Source organism: Acanthaster planci, linkage group LG21, assembly GCF_054643075.1.
Source record: "Acanthaster planci isolate LZ-2023a linkage group LG21, COTS_SCS, whole genome shotgun sequence".
Taxonomy (NCBI): Eukaryota; Metazoa; Echinodermata; class Asteroidea; order Valvatida; family Acanthasteridae; genus Acanthaster; species Acanthaster planci.
The window spans coordinates 1,077,122-1,097,240 of record NC_141797.1 but is presented as its reverse complement, the minus strand read 5'-3'; the positions used below and the strand labels follow the sequence as shown (position 1 = coordinate 1,097,240).

At 43.5% G+C, this 20,119-nt stretch overlaps 1 protein-coding gene across 2 annotated transcripts; it reads right to left on the bottom strand.

The window, feature by feature from the left end:
* Positions 1-1,101: 1,101 nt before the first annotated feature.
* On the bottom strand, positions 1,102-19,708 carry LOC110982358 (ADP-ribosylation factor 6). Of its 2 annotated transcripts, none has more exons than XM_022240708.2 (5): positions 19,437-19,708; positions 9,817-10,018; positions 8,986-9,089; positions 8,075-8,273; positions 1,102-7,429 (listed from the first exon to the last, which is right to left on the bottom strand). In XM_022240708.2, the coding sequence occupies exons 2-5, from the start codon at positions 9,896-9,898 to the stop codon at positions 7,287-7,289; spliced, it is 528 nt and encodes a 175-aa protein (XP_022096400.1). In that variant the 5' UTR covers positions 9,899-10,018; positions 19,437-19,708; the 3' UTR covers positions 1,102-7,286. The 2 variants fall into 2 exon arrangements, with proteins under 2 accessions (XP_022096400.1, XP_022096401.1); XM_022240709.2 differs by having other exon boundaries at positions 19,324-19,444.
* Positions 19,709-20,119: the final 411 nt, after the last annotated feature.

Genomic DNA, 20,119 nt, shown 5'->3' with positions numbered 1-20,119 from the left:
TTAGGTTCAACAGGGTATGACGTGCTGTTGTCATTCCAAATGGTATTGGCACGACACTGCTCTGTTAAAGTTCAGCATTTAGGACTAACTAGAATTTTCTCCATTCTCCATAACTGGGTGTAGAGAGGCAGTGTGGGTGGAATAGTTTGCCCAGGGACACAACCCATGGCCAGCAGCTAGATTTGAACCCCTAACCCTCTAATCACGAGTCAATCCCCACTGACAAAACCACACTCCGTAGTCTTTTTACCTAACCAACAACGTACCCTAAATATACATACAGGATACCAAATTACACTGGGGTAAAGTGACTTGCCCAAGGACACAAACCAACAGCTACACCTGGATTCGAACCCTGAACGGTTGCCTCTGATCATGAGTCTGGTACCACACCACTAGATTGCACACAAGCCCATACATATGTTTGTATTAGAAGAAATACATGTACGAATATGTAACAGACTACATGTGGGACACATCCAGCAGCACTGGTGCTCAAAGCAATGCATGTACATGCATGTATGAACGTCATTATTACCCCTGTTCATCGAGCCCATAACCATTCCTAACATGAGCTCCGTGTGTACGGCTCGATGCTGGTGTTTCAGGTGCAATTACCTACATGTAATTGTTAACATGTACACAGTGGGAGATCACAACCCCTGCTCATCGAGCCCATAACCATTCCTAACATGAGCTCCGTGTGTATGGCTCGATGCTGGTGTTTCAGGTGCAATTACCTACATGTAATTGTTAACATGTACACAGTGGAAGTTAAGTGACTTGCCTAAAGTCACATTATGTAACCTGCTACTGGAGTTGAACCCTGACCCTGCATTGGGGGATTACAAGCCACAAGACTCCGCAGCAAATGTGCCAAAATCAGTCCGACTGACTGACTTTGGTGCCAAGAAACCCAAAACTAAGGCTGCATCAGAATCTGTTGTCTAGAGCTAGGTCTTGGCCTTTGCTCCATTGAAAACCAAGCAGAGGTGTGCAGACGATAGACCTAGCCATAGCTCTGGAAGCCCATATTGAACATGGGCCGAGAACACCATACGTTGGACCATTGCACACAAAAAACCCAAGTACAAACGAAGGTTTAAGCAATCATTCTTTTATTTTACAGTTTAATCCAGCTTATTCCATGTTGTTCTGATATCGATGATGAATCATATTACAATTTACACTCCAATACAGGGTATAACCAAAACTTTTTTTAAAAATGATGAAAATAACATCAAGATAGAAAGTGTCAAATGCATAAATGGTGTCACTGACGTCAATCTGTGACTTTACTTCATAAATACATCAAAGCATGCATGCAGGGCAGAACTTCACGGAGGTACTGGAGCCAATGGCTTGATGCCCCTGGTCTGTGCCTCCACGCCCATTGAAATGTCCCCATAGACAAGTTGATTTCAGAGGAGATCAAGAACGAAGTCCCTGCCCTGCATGAGACATTATCATAACTGGATTTCTTTCAATGCACAGTTAACGCCCAGGTAAAAAGTGAATCCGTGCTTCAACATCAGTGGAACAAGTACAATTGGTCAAAAGGGTTTCAGTAGTGCGGATTGGCTTTTAACAGACAGACATTGCAAAAACTTCTAAGAACCAAGCATGAAATCTTTCCCTGGTGGCTACCCTGGGGCGAATCCAAGCAGATTTTGTTAATGTTTCATTGGATGTCATATATGACATCAATTATTCACAATGGTATTGGAGCGCTTGCTTGAGTTATTTTTAGTATTTTCCCGATTTTTACCCTTTTTTGTCCAAGACAGGGGGGAAGAGCAAGGGCTTCCAAGCCCCGCCTCCCCAGATTCGCACCTTCTACCTTTGCCAAGTTGTACATGTATGTTCTTAGAAACCTTAGGAAATTTAAGCCCCAACAATGAACCAGTTTTGAACGCATGATATGCACACACACCCAGCTTTAAATTTTGCACGAACGCTGAACAACACGCCGTCTCAAACTGGCTTTGAGAAATGTATCAAATTGCAACTGGAGGAAATTTGACAGCTAAAGTTTCAGCAAGTCGTCCTGTTAACTGCTTTTGCCAGCATGGAGGCATGCACTACCAAAGAATGCGGGTTACTAGACCTAAACTGGCAAAGCGTGTGGCCAGTGAGAATCAAGTTGGCGTTTCTCCTGTTAAAATCTTAGCTTGTTTCTTCTCCGAGTGGTATGGTACATTGAAAGTTCCGAATATCCATCTCTTGACTAATGAGCTTTTACACACGGCTGGTACAGGCACATTGAAAAGTGTAATTTAAATAAAGATTTGTTGTCACAAAAATGAGCAATTCTACCCATCCGGGTTTCTAACAGCTTGCATCAACGTAAGTTTGGTAAATTCCATCACACAAGCCTTTCGATTTGATAAGGCGATAAAATCAATGTCGCATCACAAATAAACCCTTTGGGTTCTGCTGAAAAAGCCACTGAAAAGACCAATAGGTGATGGAAAACTTTCAATATCTTCGAATAAATATTTAGATCTTGTGTCAATAAAGTGAGAACAGTTAAAGTGCTGTATGGTAAAGTGTGAAATTTAACACTTAGTGGTCTACAGATGTTGTCCAAGTTCCCGGGCTGTTTTTGGGTGGTGCAGTTACGTTGAGGAAGCAGCAGATTTTTTAAAGCATATTCCCGAGGCATTTTTCTGAGGGAGCTTCCTCCAACATAAACCCGACACCGTTCAAAAAACTGATAGCATATTCTCTCTGCGGCTGTATGTGTATATGGCAAATACGTATAAACCAGGCCCGAGTGACTTAGCTGCACAAACTTGAATCCATCGAAGTGCCAAAAGAAATTGGACTTTCTGGAGAGCTGCTTGTCCATGTATCGGCTGGGTGTGTCTTAAAACCAAAACCGTGTCAGGGCTAGGTTTGAGAGCAAACTATGGTTTAACCATGCTCAGTTATGTCAACAGATGGTCCATGCCTGCACAGTACCCACAATCCCTTGCAAAGACTGTTCCAGTAGATCCTTCACGCCCACAACTGGCGAATAATTTTCTTCCCGTGAATGCTAATTTTCTTATCGCCTCTGCGATTGTAAAAGTTAGCTCAATCCAACTATTTCATGTTAAGCAGCTCTATTGTTTGACTGGTGAGTGTTATGCTCAAGAGTCCATCTCGAGTCCTTTCACAAGTCCACTCACAAATATCCATTCACAACACTGGCCGTAAGTACCAGGGCTCATGATGACAAAGGAATGCTATTGTCGCAGTTTATTTGACTAGCCTGTGACTTTGCCAAAGACTGGATGACTGTGATGGACTTGCAGGGACTTGTGAGACTCAACAATGACATCACCACTGGACCACAGCTGTACATACGTGTTTGCCAATGGTTGCGTCTTATGGTTCCTCGCCTGGTTTCCACCATTCCACACAATACAGTATGTTCACATCACGGGTTCCCACTCTACGATTCAATACCGACCAAGGACTATCCAACCCTAACCATCCAAACAAAAGACCCTGCTTCAAAATGGCTGGCTAGACTAGTCCTACCCTCCACCGTTCTATGAGTGTGTTGGTTGAACTACGGTTAACCAGGGTCGTCTCTCAAACTCTCTCTTAATTGGAGTAGGCCAAACACGTTGGTGAGGTCCCTGCCTGGTGCAGAAAGTGAAATACATTTTGTACACAGCCCATCCAAATAAAATGGAGAGCGGTTGATTAGGCAGATCTGTGCAATATCTAATACTGTACGTAATGTATGTTTATGGATCACACATCACACATCAAGCACAGAAGCTGGGAGTCTAGACCAAGAATGGAGTTGGTGACTTGAATCGAGACTAGCTTTACAAGGTGACTTGAGTCAAGACTAACTTCACAACACTTGAGTCAAATGAAAGGAGAAAGTGTTGCGTAAACCGTGCGAGTGTCGAGTGCTTTGCTGCTGGAATTAAGCTACAGCACTGAATTACGATTTTTGTGGGAATTTTGATAATTTCCCAGTCACCTAATCTGATGGGGGTATGAATTGAAAATTCAACTCCTACCAAAAGTCGTAAATGTACAATCCCAAATAAACACGACTGACGTGCAGACAAGACACAAAGTGTCGTGCGGTACAGAACACAGCACGGGTGCAGAAAATCTGTGTCACATTCATTACAAATGTTTTTAATCATCTGACACTCTTTTACGGAATTTCATTAAAAGGATGCAATTTTCACAACTTCTCAGCATATTCCACCATTTGTCTGTGCCCATGCTAATGGTTGACGAGCATTTTAGTATACAAAAAACAGGAGCCTAATGAATATTAAAACTACTTTGTATTTTTATACATTGACATTTACATAAAGGATAACAATACACGTGAAATGATAAACACAGAAATTAAAATGCCACCAAGGAAACAAACAAATATCTTGACACCAAGTCGCCTCAAATGGCAATGGAAGAAAGATTAGTCATATTTTTGATTTGTTTTGGGGCGGTTTGAAATTGCTGCATGGTTTGGGAACATGTACATGTGAGGGCTATTTCATTTAGAGACTTTGGTGAATTGGATCCAACGAATTCGGCCGGAAAGGAAGACTTATAATAGAACTTCGGTGAGAGACACGCCAGCCACCCCGTTTGTGGTGTGTCAACCAAGTGGATCTGCGGAAAAAAAAGTGATTTGGAATTTCCAGAAAACTATCATGTTTATCTTTGAACCGTTGAGAACAAGCTAACATTCTGGACTTGCTGTTTTTCCAGCATCTCACTTGGGAGGTGCCAGGTGCACACACGGTTTGTACATCAGGTACACGAGATCACAAATTCAGATTAGAGAAAGGTGCAGAGAAAAGCTGAAAAAAAGCTCAACATCGGGAGACTGTGTGGCAGAGAGAGACATGCGAAGTACGCAAAGTTGTTTCCCGTTCAGCGAGAATTTGGGCTGAAAAGCAACAAGGTCCCAACTTCAAGGCTCTAGCTTTTTCTGCAGTAAATGACAAACTCTTATTACAGAAATATGTTGACCAGAAAACCGGCACCATCTGCGGGCAAGAATCCTGACTCCTTCCTGTGAAACCACAGATGTCTCGGCAGGGGGGAAGCAACATCTTTACACGGACAAATTTTATCTCTACGACTCGGTCCTGACATGTCTGACCAACTGAAACGGTCCCATTGATGCAATGACGGCCTGCACAGTGCTTGCTGAAAACATTTCAAGATTGAAGTTCGGCGTGCAATGATCTGTGTGTTTTAGTGCATGAAATACAACCTTGTCTCCAAAGGGAGACAAAGTTTTGGTATGTGTGTGACTACAAGAGTAATGATTTACGTTTGTTTTAGGTGGGCAACCATCATAGAGCTACAAATCACTAGAGCGCTCTGCTAAGTGATGCCTGCTCGGTGCATCAATGTTTCAGCACAACTCTACGGGAAACTCAAGAGTTTTGTTTTGCAAAGTCGGTCATTTAGGTCGTTAACAGTAATGCGCCCGGGGGACAAGGTCCAAGTGGAATAATACCCTTGGCAAGTGGTTCATGAAATTGACGCCCCCCCTAATGCCCTGCCTGCTCAGCCCGCAAAGCACATCGAGCTGACTTCCAGTGCAAAAACCCTGCAAAGAAAAAGTGTGCAGCATTTTTTCGTCCTCTTTAATCTAGTTTCCTAATGCTGTGCATTAAATATAAAGCGATACAATCGGGCCACTTCCTTGAGCAAGTCAACCTACGGCCAATTTTTTTCTCACGTCCACCCATCTCCACGAGAAAAAACCTCCAAATACATCTTCCTTTAATTCCATTATACTTTTCTTGTCACACCGTAAAAATGACCCCCCCAAAAAATTCAATAAACCACAGAAAAAAAAGAACAGAAAATAAAACAAAGATAAATAAACCAATAACAATACAACAAATTATTTCCAGTAAGAAAAAAAATTACTATTTACAATATAATCCTTACCACCAACCCAGCAAATTAGAAAATCATTCAATTAAAATGTGCACTTGGCTTTCCGCCGAGTCGAATTCATTTTCAGGAAAACCACACAGCCTTCAGCATTTGTTATTTTTTTCCTGTTGTGTGTGGTCTTTAACCCCTTCATGGCCGAATTATTTTGACCCCGACTGCTGGGCTGCGGCATGCCGTGAATGGAGGGCTTTGTCCAGCAGCAGGCCCCATTGAACCAGCAGCTGCATGGTGAATAGACTGTATGTGTGGTGTGCACTAATCCTCGCACAACGGTGTGGTAGTAGCAGTCTTCCGTAGCAAAGGGGTTAAAGGACCGGTCAAGACTCTTTCGACAGGTTTCGAGCTATCTCTTCCACAGCATAGATGTGGTCACTTTGCAATGATGTCCTGACGTACAGAGGTATACATATCTTTTGGGGACATTATAGCTGCTATCATCTAACAAGAATTTGCTTTTTGAATGTTCACACCACATTCTGTTTCTGGCACAAGAAAGTTAACCTATCCCTCCGGGGTGTTTTGGCTCAAAACCCTGCCAGACAAATCAGTCTGGGTCCTTTGTCATAGTAGCTTGCCTGCCCAGTGTAACAAGATTCAACAGGTCAACTCTCCCCAAGACCAAACGGCCTGGGAGTCTGTGGTTACCAGTCACCACAAGATCCAACAGTGGCATTGTTCAACAGGACCAGCTCGCTGAGCAAGACTTTGCAGTGTCTGCTGTCCGGCAGGGTTAGGGTTAACAAGTGCAAACAATCTGGTGGATAGTATGTTGTGAACGGTGTACACGCTGAACGTACTTCCCTTGCAGCAGTTTCCATCCGCCCTTTACAGAAACATAAACATCCCACTTTTAAACGTCGGCTTAGCTGCCTTCAGTCGGGCACAGTTGCATTCTTTCTAAAGAAAAGTGTCCTTGAGCAACACAAACCGATACTGGCCTTAGTCTTACATGTGAGATGTCGGCAGTCACTGCTCAACAGCCAACAGGAGCGTGCGTTCGATGACCTTCCGTTTCAAAGCGCATGCAAAACTTTCTGGCGAATATTCGCAGCCCCGCTCGACAAAGAGGAAACGCATGAACTAGAATTCCACCTGTCTACATCTAAATTTACACCTGCAGTGGGGAGGGTCCTGTAATGGCTTCCAAAGCAGCGGGTGCCACGCCCCAAACCACGCCCTAATGCCCCGCCCTCCCCCAGAAAAGCCACATCCTGGTAGTTTGAAGTCACCAAAAATGCATGTGAAACCAAAAGGAAAAAGGAAACAAAAGGTGGACCCATAAGACTGGTAGGTAGGTACATACATACATACATAAAGTAGAAAACAGGAAGGGATAGGATCCGTTAATTTTTGGCGTTTGACGACAACCATGTGAGTCCCTCAAAGAGGCCGTCGCCCGACGTCGCGCAGGACGGCTGGACGAACCAGTTGCGGTCGCGGATCCTCGTTAGACCGAGTTTCTCCTGGATCTCGTGTGGCCTCATCGCTGCAAGAGAGATGCAGAAAACAAAAAATCTGTTTACTGGATGCCTCGTAATGTTAGTTTCGCGAGAGCCTGGTTGACGATCATAACCGCTACGAAGTACCAAACGGGAAAGTCTGTCCTAAGCCACTGTGGCTCAATCGGCCGATGTTTTTCTTGTTCTTAGCATTGCAAACACTGAGGCCTAGGCTATATGCCGTGCTACTGCCTCGCTAAACTCAAAGGATTTAATTTTTTTTGTAAGTTAGGCTCAGCAATAGCACAGCAACAGCTTGGTGGGATTCTGCTTGGCACATCGAATTCAACACGGCAAGGCCTTCTTAAGCTCAACAGGGTATACTGCGCTATCGTCATTCCAAATGGCATTGGCACGACACTGCTCTATTTAAGTTAAGGTTGGGACATAATTTTCGTCCATTGTTACATGGGTTCTGTAAAAATGAACAGCTATTTCCCTGCATGTGGATTCCAAATTATGCATCTTGCAAGGGTGGATACAGAGGTGTGTGGTATTTTACTGAGTATATGACCTAGTCTACAGGTCATGACAGGTGGTAAAAAAGTTACCCAGGTAACCAGGACACCGTCACAAATTGTGCCCCAGCCTCATGGGATAACCCATACACATGCAGTTGGTGGCCGTCTTACCGTCGGGTAAATCTTGCTTGTTAGCAAATATTAAGATGACCGCGTCCTTCATTTCCCTGTCGTTGATTATCCGGTGAAGCTCTTGTCTCGCCTCGTCTATCCTGTCCCTGTCCGCGCAGTCCACTACGAAAATAAGACCCTGCGTTCCCGTATAGTAATGCCGCCAGAGAGGTCGGATCTTGTCTTGGCCACCTACGTCCTGTCATGGGGTGCAGGGAGGAAAAAAAAAACCAATGGAGGTAAGGTTGGATAGGATCGAATGACCAATCATTTGACTACGCCACTGGCAATTTGATCGAATGTTCAAATTCTTGGCACTACGGCAAAGTGTCGGTCAGAAAGCGGTTTTTAAGTGACATACAACATGTAAGAAATAACACATTATGATGTCAATAACTTATATGCATACCGACACTTGGGTTGTGGCTAGGGCCATTACATAATCTCCAATACCAATTTAGTATTTCAAAAAGCCAAGGTCTTTTGGGAACAGAGCGCATGCATGGGTTAGCGTATGGCTTCACTAATAGGACAACATTCTGTGCGCCTGCGTAGCTCTTCCCGAATAGCCTCGCACTGAGCATGCCCTGTCGGAAATACCGAACTGGCTCATTAAGATAGTTTCTTTGTAAATTTTGCGAGTAGAATTACATGTTTGAACAGGGCCAACACTGTCAACATCATAACGTCAACTACTGCTCTGCCAAAAAAAAATGAAACATTTGCGTTTGGAATTCCAGTTTGAAAGGATTACAAGTCGTTTCAAAGTCAGAAACAAAACCCGAGAAGGTGAGACAGCCAAACTTTGATCCATGTTTCGGAAGACACAGAACATATGTACCTTCATGCCACAATACGTCAAAAGAAACACAATGAACTTTCCAGTCAAATCAAGTTCTACATTCACTCACCCAAACGTTGAACTTTGTCTTCTTAAATGACACCGTCTCTACGTTGAAGCCAACCGTTGGTATCGTGGTGACTGACTGACCCAGTTTTAATTTGTACAAAATGGCTGAAGAACGAACAGTAATGTAAGGAAAACAACCATTCGCACGGCGGAATGCTGTACTATGGGCCTGTTTGTTTCACGCGGATCCAGATCGCAATCAGTGATCTGACATTGGTTCACTGACTCCAGAACCCGCCTCATGGATAGCACGAACTAGCTTTGGGATCACTGATCACGATTCAGATCCGTGTGAAACAAACGGGCTCCCGATTATACCCTAACTCCCCGAAATCTGCCCCCAAAGCCCCTCTTTTTTTCCCCCACACAATGTCTTGAGAGCTTCTGCTGACCCCGCCCCTCCAATGTGGCTTCATGTCATTTATGTGAATCGCTCCAATAAGCCATTTGCGAGTTAAATTTGAATAAAATCTGGTACACTGAGTTATCTGATTGCACGCAAACATAACTTGAATTCCCCAGACTAAATACACTGTTGCTATACCTCATGATTCGGGGCAAGCTTTTGCTTAGCGACCACCATTTCTAGAATGGACTGGTTCCTTTGAGCTGTTCTTTTCCATTGAGAACAGTGTATTGTTGCAAGGCGTCTCTTATGCAACTAAGCAAAAGCTTGCCCCGAATCACAAGGTATAGCAACAGTGGTTTTTAGTATGGAGAATGCCAATTGTTATGTTCGCATGAATTTAAAAAACTCAGTGTACCAGATTTTATTCAAATTTAACTGGCAAAAGGTTTATTTGCAAGCATATCAAATACATCTCAAGGATACTCGTCTTTCCAGATGCGTCCAGCCCCAACATGAGAATACGCATCTCTTTCGTGCCGAAAATCTTCGATAGCATCTTCCCCATCTTGGAAGGTTCTGTCGCGGGAGCGCCCTCGCTTGACCGATTAAAAAAAAAAGGTTTCTTTAAAAAACGCCCTCTCCTACAGCCGGATTACGGCGCCGTTTCCTAGGCAACAACAAACACCTAAAAAGGAAAACAAAGAAGAAATCTGATGTCACAAAGTTGGTTTCTAAATAAACACATGCTGCGGCTACGGGTACCAATCTCATGAAGTTATCGAGGGTTTGCCGCAAATCCCCAAATGGCAAGTCAGATCACTTGACACTCTGCAGCCAATAGGCTGCTCCGGCTTGGGAAAAACAGAATGGCTGTGTCCAAGATGGGCTTCCAGGGCTACGGCTACGTTTATTGTTTGCACGACTCTGCATATCTCCAATGAAGTGAAGGCCTAGACCTACACGTAGCTCCAGACAACCGATTGGGACGCAGCCCTACATACTGCACATGTACATGACAAAGCCAAACTCTGCATCCGGTATTATCACTGGTACCCGAGCACATAACGTACATATGTACATGAAGCTGCAAGGTACCAGCAGCTGTACTGACACAAATAATAAACAGCAGCAAATTGTCGGTTAGAGCAGATGGCCAGTGGCCGGTTTTTCATCCCATTTTACTGAACAGATTTCCTGTTCTAAGTTGACTGGACCATTTGCAGCCTTCTGAGGGACGACTGACCAAGTCATCGCTGGGTTCAACAACGATCACGGCACTACAGCAGACTCCCTGCGAAATTGCCGAGATAGCCCCTGAGCACTCTACGTGCAAGTTTGTGATTGGGCAAATTTATGAACGCGGCCACCCATGTAGAAATGCACCAGGCCGAATGAGAGTGTCACAACGCTGACCTCCAGACTGTGTCGAGAAAGATCACACTTTAAAAAAATGAATTTTATCCAAGTGCATGTCCTACAGAGCAGTACTACCGAGCTCCAACATGTCCAAGTTTAACAAGCTGGTTGTTAACGGTACTTCCTTCAAGAATTGGACAATTGAGGACTGTCGGACTAAGCAAAAACCTTCAGGCTTCGTGCAGCTGTGTTGCTTCAGACAAAAATAAGTGCACACAAGGCATAGTCCACTCTACAATGTCTACCGGGGGCCCTTTGAATAAATCCTTTCTAGTACAGACATCTCACGGCTATTCCTCTCGGCAGCGATGACGACATGCTCCACTGATGAGTACACAACACATCGCCTTCATCGTGACATTGTACTGTGTACATAATTCCTTCTCTCTTCCTCATTTCTAAATTAAGTTTAGGGAGGCATTTCCTTTTCCTGTACCAAAAGCCAGCGAAACGAAACCAGCGCTTGACTGGCACGACACGTCGATGTGCCGATGCGGGTCTTCATGACCTTTGGCTACAAAACACTGGCAGTTTTGATGAGCAGAAATCTGACAGTGCAATGAGCTTGGGGGCGGAAATCCACGCATGACATGAGGCATGTCTGAAGGATGACGACTCGTCCAACAGCAAAACAGAAAAGCTTATTTGCCCAAATACTCGGTGAACTCCAACTACGAACGAGCACAAGAAGGAATATGGAACAAGAGCTGACTTCAAATTCATGGACACAAGACAATTTTGTCACTGACGGAAATGACTCGCGTACCGCAAATTTAGCAGTCGAATCCTACACATGCCCATGTACATGTAGGCAACTTGGCTTGCCAAATTCAGGTGTTATTTAGTGAAGGTGATTATGTGGTAATCCCAGCCCTTACACATGTAATGTGAGACACTCTCAATCTTAGAAATAATGACGTAAATGAAAAACATCCTGCCCAGGTCTGACTAAAGTTAGTCACCCCACCGCATACACGTACAGTACATCCCATGTACTGTGTATTTTACATGTGCGTGTACCATACATGGACTTGTACATGATGTACACGTTTAGTCCATTACCATGATTACGGATGCATGAAGCATGTGAACGCTTCTCTAACAGTCTACATTTTAGGTGTAATTTACTTCGGACTTACAGGTTTACGTTATTTTAAAAATGGAATCCTTGAAAGTAGGGTTAAATTGGACGGAAAGGTGTAACCAGTAGAAAGTTAAACAGAATTTGTCTTGAAAAAAAAAAACCAGGTTATTACATTGATTTTTCCACCCCGACACTCAGGGATGATTTACATTACTAGCAATCTTCTACGTCCCTGTGAACTCAACACCATACACCGTAGAAGCTGTGCATATGTACATGTATGTGAAGTATATACGATATGTACATGCACATGCATGTAAACAGTTGGACTCTGTTTATCAATAGGATCCTTAGGGTTAAACTGCCTCGGCCCTTTTGGCAAGGATACAGCCTCAGTCTTCCACAATCCTCCGATATTTCTCGTTTCTTGATATGTTCTGTAGGGGTGCCCACTGCCTCAATCCTTCAAAATCCTCCGGCAATTCCTTTCTTCATGTTGAGGCAGTGCATGGAACAGTACGGAGGGTTTCACAAACATGTACATGTATACTGTGGGCATGAATTTATGCATAGCTAACATAAACAACGCAAGGTCTAACCCACAACCTTGAGACAAAGCGTCCCTCCCAGTCAGCGATGCAATTTGGCCATAGTGTCTCAGTCCTCCAAATTCGCCCCAAGGATTTTGAAGGATTGAGGTGATTAGGATTAAATTAATGCAGCGTACAGCAAGACAGGTGCATGTACATGTACACGGCCATGTACATATACATGTACACAGAGTTCTGATCAGGCTTGTTTCGGTTTCCATGCAAATGCGCCGGCCCTCACATGTTGCACGACATGAACGGATGGGCTTGATCATTTCAACCAAAACAAAAAAAAAGACTTAACAGTGCCAGTTTCAGTGCTCAGAACAAATCATTTGAACAGGTTAAGACGCTGTACTCGCCAAAGTACTACAGATCCAAGCACACGTAGTTTCTGTATCGTGTACTTTTGAGAATGGGCGAACGAACGAATCTTGTGACAATGCACATACTGCATGTAGATGATAGTGCTTGACGTGATGAGTAGACAACCTTTTTTCTAAGGACCACCGTACACGTACTGGTATCAACCTAACCCTCCTCAATCCTCCAAAATTCTTCAGGCGGTTTTGGAGGATTGTGGATCCTGACTGAGGGTGAACGGCAAAAGTGCCACGCATGAAGGTCATGGGTGAGACCTTGTGTTGTTATTGCTTAGTTAATCATGCACAAATTCAGCCCGGTATTTCTTTTGAATCAACCGCACTGCTCAAGAATGCCATTCGCACTGCCTCAACATAACGACAGGAATTGAGGAAGGATTTGGAAGGACTGAGGCTGTAGGCACAACTCATTTTCGAGAAATTTTGGAGGATTGAGGGAGAATCTAATTTTTTCACCCCCCCCAAATGGAGGATTTTGGAGGATTGAGGAAGGTCCCTAGCAAAAGGACCTAGGGGGTTAGGGTTAACAGCAATCTGTAGATATCAGAGAGGTGCGGTACGAGAGCGCTGTCTCGTGTACCAGTCCAAAATGATGCCTGCTGGGCGCATCCATGTTTGTGCACAAACCTGGAAAACTAGGAATTCTGTAGAGCTTTTGTCAGCAACGAGTCTTCCACATCTGCGTCTGTATTCTAAAACAATGCGCAAACAAAGCCGACACGCCAGAAACTAACACACAAATGAGCGTTTCATTTTGCTCTGCGCCAAAAACATAAACACATGCACGTACACATACATGAACATGTATGCGCACTACAGATAAATTTTAAAGTGACTTTTTTTTGGACAGATTTTATTGGTACCTGACGCACGTTGCATTTAGAATCCACAATTCAATATTCATTCTATCTGATTTTAAATGTTCTACAAGCACGCACATCGCTCCAAAATGTCTGCGCTCAGGATGGCGTCAATATTTTCTCTATGGGGAGTTTGTACATGTACATCTATAATTTAATATAGCTCTGTTGTACACACATACATGTACCCTAACCCCCTAGGTCTTTTTACTAGGTACCATCCTGAATCCTCCGATATTTAACTTGAAAAAATTGCATTCAGCCCAAATCCTCCGAAATCCTCCGAAAGTTCTTGAAAATGTCATTTGGAAGTGTGCCTAATTGCCCAAATCCTTCAAAATCCTCCGGCAATTCCGGCCATTATGTTGAGGCAGTGCGAATAGCACTCTTGAACTATGCAGTTGATTCAAAAGAAATATCGGGCTGAATTTGTGCTTGACTATAAGCACAAAATAACATAAGATCCACGACCTTCACGTACATTGTATGGCATCCTTCGAAATCAGCCATGCACTTTTGCCATACACCCTGAACCCTCCAAATTCCTCCACTTTGCAGAACAGGATTTTGGAGGATTGGGGCTAATGTGCACACTCAAACACTGTTACATACCCAAACGCTTCAAAACTAAACTTACAACATATGTACATGTACAGCGTAAACATGTTCATCCCAATCGCCAACACAATCAACGGTAAAGCCTGTAAATTACACTAAACACCAAGGTATTCTTGAGCCAAACTCCTGACTGGCATCATGAAGCGCACTGTATATGCACGTGCACGTGTGACAAAGATCAATATTGATGACTAGAACAGGGAATTCCTAATGAGCATTCCAGTCGGTTTGCATATAAACTGCCAGTAACGAGCTGCAATTTTAATGAATATACAGTGCACATTGACAGGGGTGTTTCAATCTCTCTTTTTTAACGAGCCTCACAATACGGATGCACAATCCCCAGGCATATACATGTACAGTGTCTACCGTTCACTGCCACGTCCCCTTGTCGTGCCACACGATATCCTGTGAAATCTACCACATTTTAATCCTAACTCAGAGTGATTTTCTCGGAACCATACCCATTCAAACAAATTCCAACACCATATGGTAAACTGTGCACAAAAACTGATGGACTCTGTTCATTTTGGGTATGCCTGAACCCATGTTGAAGCACAAGCAGTTTAGGGGTACAGTACCCAGTGCCACAAATTCACACACTCACACTTTACTGGTGTCCAATTCTGTGTGGTTGGGAAGGTTAGGGTTAATCTCTCCATGCAGAGATGGTTGGGATTGCTTCTCACCCAAACCATGAACGAATTGGTTTGCATGTACAAGTACCACAGGATGGGACATATGTATGTACACATGTACCATCTGATGCTCCCAAGTATCCTGGGCCGTTTTCCAATACTCAACTTCGGCTCTGTCTCAGGCTTCAACTGTTTTTTTTTTAAAGCTGACTTTGAAGCTGTAAGCGCAGTAATTAGTCTAATAGTGCCACAAAACATCAAATAAGATGCAAGAGAGCCAAAACTTACAGTAATCCAATTTGATTTAAACGCTTCAGGCCCACAATCGGGAATTGGTTTCGGGGATGAAGCCCGAGACCGAGACGAAGTTGGGTATTGGAAAACGGCCCTGGAGAGCATAATATTTCTTGGAAAGCACAGTTATTCCTTCAAAGCACAAGTACTAGGAGGATTTCCACTGTACATAAACCGATCTTCACTGATATCATCTGGCCCATAATCTCTGACCTGACAGCATCCAGAGGCTACCAGTAACCTTGAAAGGACTTTCTCTGTATATGTACCGTGTGCAAATGTTGAGTATATGAAATTCTTCAGTAAATATTATCACTGAGTATCCATCACTGACGGAAAATGGTACACACCTACGGTACATGTGTATTGTAAGTTTTTCGGACTTACCGGTACATGTAATCTTGAAGAACTCAGCGCTAGAGCTTAAGAGATCGTCTGGCTGTCCCATCAACTGCCAATAATGAGGTCACATGAAAGGTCACATGGGAACCTCAGAGCTACTAGTTGACAAAGACACCACTAGCCAATTTTTGACATGCATGTACGTACATGTTACATGGGCTCAATTTGGTTTGGGTAAAATCTTTTTGGTTTACTCCAAATGTGCCCACTTCAAAAGCACCCTCCTGTCCACAACATTTAAAAAAAAAAACTAACGGACTGTTGCTGTAAACTCCTGCACCGAGCTCTTTCAGCCAGCTCCCAGAACTGGTAACCATAGTAACGATATTCTAATTTTATTATCATCATACTGGGCCAGTTACTGATTACTCAGAGTTCATAAAACTGTCCTTCTCTAATAGCCAATGAAACTTCCTCTTCAGCGTTCTTCCCTTGCCAATCCTGGCTCGGTTTCTTTCCGTCTGCACTGGTTACAATACCAAACAACCCATGTGCATATCCTATTTGGACGTGACAGAGAAGGTCACCAGCCAGCCATATGCAAGCGCGTTCGGAGGTCACGACAACTGGCCACACTTATTTGAGTGCTTCAGCAAGGAAAGTTCCAAGTTTGAAATCTTCAATGTTGGAAAAGCACGATGCTCCATGCAACAGTAACTAACAGGGCCATGCTACATGTAGTTCTTCATTCTTCAAAACTATTCAGATAAACCGTTATGTCCTAATTCCATGGACTTTCAAGGTTGAGATACATGTACATGTGCATTACCCATTATTCCTTGTAATTGTCTGCATATGGTTTATCCACTTCGATGTCAGTGTTTTGTTTGTAAAAAAATCCAACAATTAGTGTTCTGAAATTTGACTGTACTCGATATTTACTGAGTATTGAAAACCGCTTACTGATAACCGAGGATACGTAAGAGATTACCTTGTAACACATGACTTGCGGTGGTCTTTGCGTTCATGCTATTGGTGTCAAATGTACATGACCCGAGGATGTGTTTACTGCACGTGAATTACATATAGACCTTCATGTCGACACTGAGGGGCTTGTTTGGTCAAGCTACAAGTAATGTTGAGCACAATCAACACTCTTAAAAAGTAAACTTACTGTACTCCTCGGTTGATTATCTTGTGAGCAGATTCCAACATAAGGGAAAATCAACTCGGCACAGAGCACAATAAATTTGCTCAGGAGTCTCAATTGCACTCAATACTGGCATCGTCTGTGGGCAATTTCTGCCACCCTACCGGCGACATACATGTACAGGTGTACTGTGCCGGAGTAATCTACGGATTTACAAGTACACGTAAGCATACATTTAAAGGGCACATGACCTGGAGATCAGGGTTTGTAGCTTCTGATCACAGGATCGGGGGTTCGACTCCAACTGGTGGCAGCATGGCCAGGTCACTTTATCTCCCAACATTGTATTTATACATGTACATGTATGTGCCTCTCTCCACACAGGAGCAAATTGCAACCTGTGTGGGACAGATGGTAATGTTTTGCCATTTGCACCTGATATGGTACATGGTAGCAACAGGCTTGTATATTCCCCAGGGAACTGAGATTGTTTGAGGAATGTTCAGTTGCTAGCCCAACGTGAAGGGATAAAGATAGAGTAATGCAGTGCACAGAGCTTTAAAGTGTTAGGCCTGTGCATTTTATAGGATCTGTTTATTGTACTGAACATGCTGAATGTTCTGTTCGCCAGTCTAACAGAAATGTTACATGGCATGACATGACCAGCTTGTCTTGAAAACACCGAGACATGAGTGTACATGTACATGTACATGTATGTATGTATCCAATCGATTAGGGAATGTATGAATATTCATATTCAATTCTGTTGTAACCAAATTATCAGTACCGGTACCTTCTTTAACCCTTGCTCTATGAGAGCAACTTACTGCAAGTCAGTAGTACCTGCCAATGCACTTCAGCCAGCGTGCATTGGAGGATTCTTTGCATTACCAGTGGAGTGATTTTACTGCTCGACCAGTAGAAGTAAACTCCAGTGTACTCCAGAGGATTGTGGCATTTGGCTTTGCTTATCACTGTAGTACACTGGGTACTGGACCAACTTGACGTCCAGTTTACTGTAATTCCTTGAAGTGTATGCAGTTTCTCCATTGAAGTGGTGTGGCCTTGGGAAGGGCCATAGCCACTTTTTCTGAGTGGAATATTAGAGTGTATTGGAATGTCAACAAGAGCAAGGGTTAACATTGCTTTATAATAAAAATATGTAATGGTTCTCAAGGTTACCAACTTAAATCCAAGTTTCTGTAATGATTATAATGTATGTGATTTCACGAACATGTACGGTACCGGTACTCATTGGTCCCAATCCATGAAAATGCTTTTCTACATTATCAGAGTCAGAGATGCATTTTTGTTGATAAATCTGTACATGTACCTACTTTATAAGGCTAATTTAGCAATTTATCATTTCATGCACACAATCAGATGTTGGACAACTTGACCATTTGCCAACTCACCTCTGGACAGCTTGACTGCTGAGACAACTCGACAAGAGGGACAACTCAACCAGCAGGACGACCCGACAAGCGGAACAAACCCAAAGTTTTACCAGTTCATCCATTAAGACAACTTGACCAGTCAAGGCTTACACATGGATAACATGGAGTTTGGGGAATATAATGCACATTGCAGATCACCTGTTTGGCCCAATTTACGTGTATCACGTTATATGTACATGGCGACTCAACTCTCTGCGCATGCCGTGCATAGGGATCCGGTGACGCAGCATGCACAAGACTGGTGGACGGCATGTCGGCCGCCCTCTGAAGGGTCCGTGGCCGAAAAAGCGATACAGCACGCACGGTGCCACTGAACACAGTTGGTGGTGCACAGGTGCCTCGGCCGTACCTTACTGCTGATCAGTTGCTAGTTTGCTCATGTGGGAGACAATGAATCTATCTGTCCCCCAATCCTTTCTCTTTTCTATTAAAAAAAAAAAAATTGGCGAAATAGCTGTAAAGCGCAAGCACACTCATTAACTTGTCTTACATGGCAATTTACCCCAACCATGCCAACAGTCGAGTTGTCTGTTTCTGTCTGAGGCACAGACAGATGACAGATAGTCAAGCTCTCCCCCCCGGCATGACTGGTTGAGTTGTTTCAATCAAGGGTCGAGTTGTTCCCAGTCAAGTTACATGCACATGTCAGTGCATGTAGTAAATGGTTGACCGGTCGAGTTGCCCGAGCCCCACACAATCAAATCATGACAATCCAAAACATGCAGCAAGCTTCATCAACTGCATCTCCAAGCTTTCACTCGTGACTGGACTCGGCACACTGTCATCATGGTCATCAGGTGGTCATGTTGCATCAGGTCAGTCCCCCCCCCAAAAATGTAATAACCAACATGACCATGTACATGACACATGAAACTTGGAGGCACCACATTCAAAGTACATGAAATAGGCCTACACTGGCCTTGTTTTACTTCCTCCATTGCCACTTGATATGCCTGAGCAGTGAGCATAGATTTTCTTAATTTTTTTGCAACAAAACAGAGAGAATCTAGGCCTAACTTTAGGTTAGCCTACGTACATGTACATGTACAGTACATGTATCCTTCCTCCATGATAGGCGGTTAATGATAATGAACACAGTCATACAGTCAATAACCCTTGAAACCAAAACGAGAAGATAAATGTCAAATCAAAACGTACCATCTCATTATGCTTGAAATTTTTTACTCTTAGCACATGCCAGTTTGTACACATACATGTATATGACGTACGCTCGTAGACATGGAAGGCTCACATGTCCACGCTGTACTCACCATACACGCTGAATGTGGGCTGTGCAATTTCCAATGTAACGCCCAACTTCCGGGATAACACAATATCACGCCGATTTTCGAGTCAGACCGCGTCAAAATCACCTCAAACATTAGTGGGACAAGGGACACTAACTACGAAATCCTTCTGTGCATTTTGGTGACAATACACAGGAGACTGAGGCCAATATTGATAGTTTTGGGGAAAATTTTTCAAGGGTTCGCCGGTTTCTCCGATTCGCCAATAGATGGCGGTTGAGTTGGCTTGCACATGTGCAGCAATCATCCGCTGAAACAAAATAGTCCAAAATCAACGTTGACTTGAAAATCAACAGAAAAGACTGATTTTATTTTTAATTAGTAATATCATAATTACACGTCAATATTCCGTTGTAGAATGTTGTTATGTAGTTTTAGATTCATAGTAGTTTTATTACGCTTTAGCTCATGAATTTGGAGGCTGTTTGGAGTAAATAGGCCAGGGCGTGGTGACGTCTCTTTTTATATCCTCGTCCAATCACTATTATTAGGAGATTACTACAAATTCCCTCCTCTTCTCTCATATGCTGGGCGTGCTCAGTTGCGGTTAACGCCCATTGTTTTGATGTTTCCCCTCCGATAAGATATGGAACGCCATAAACCGGTAGTCAGCGCGAAACCGCAAACAGAACTCTGGGAATCGTTGT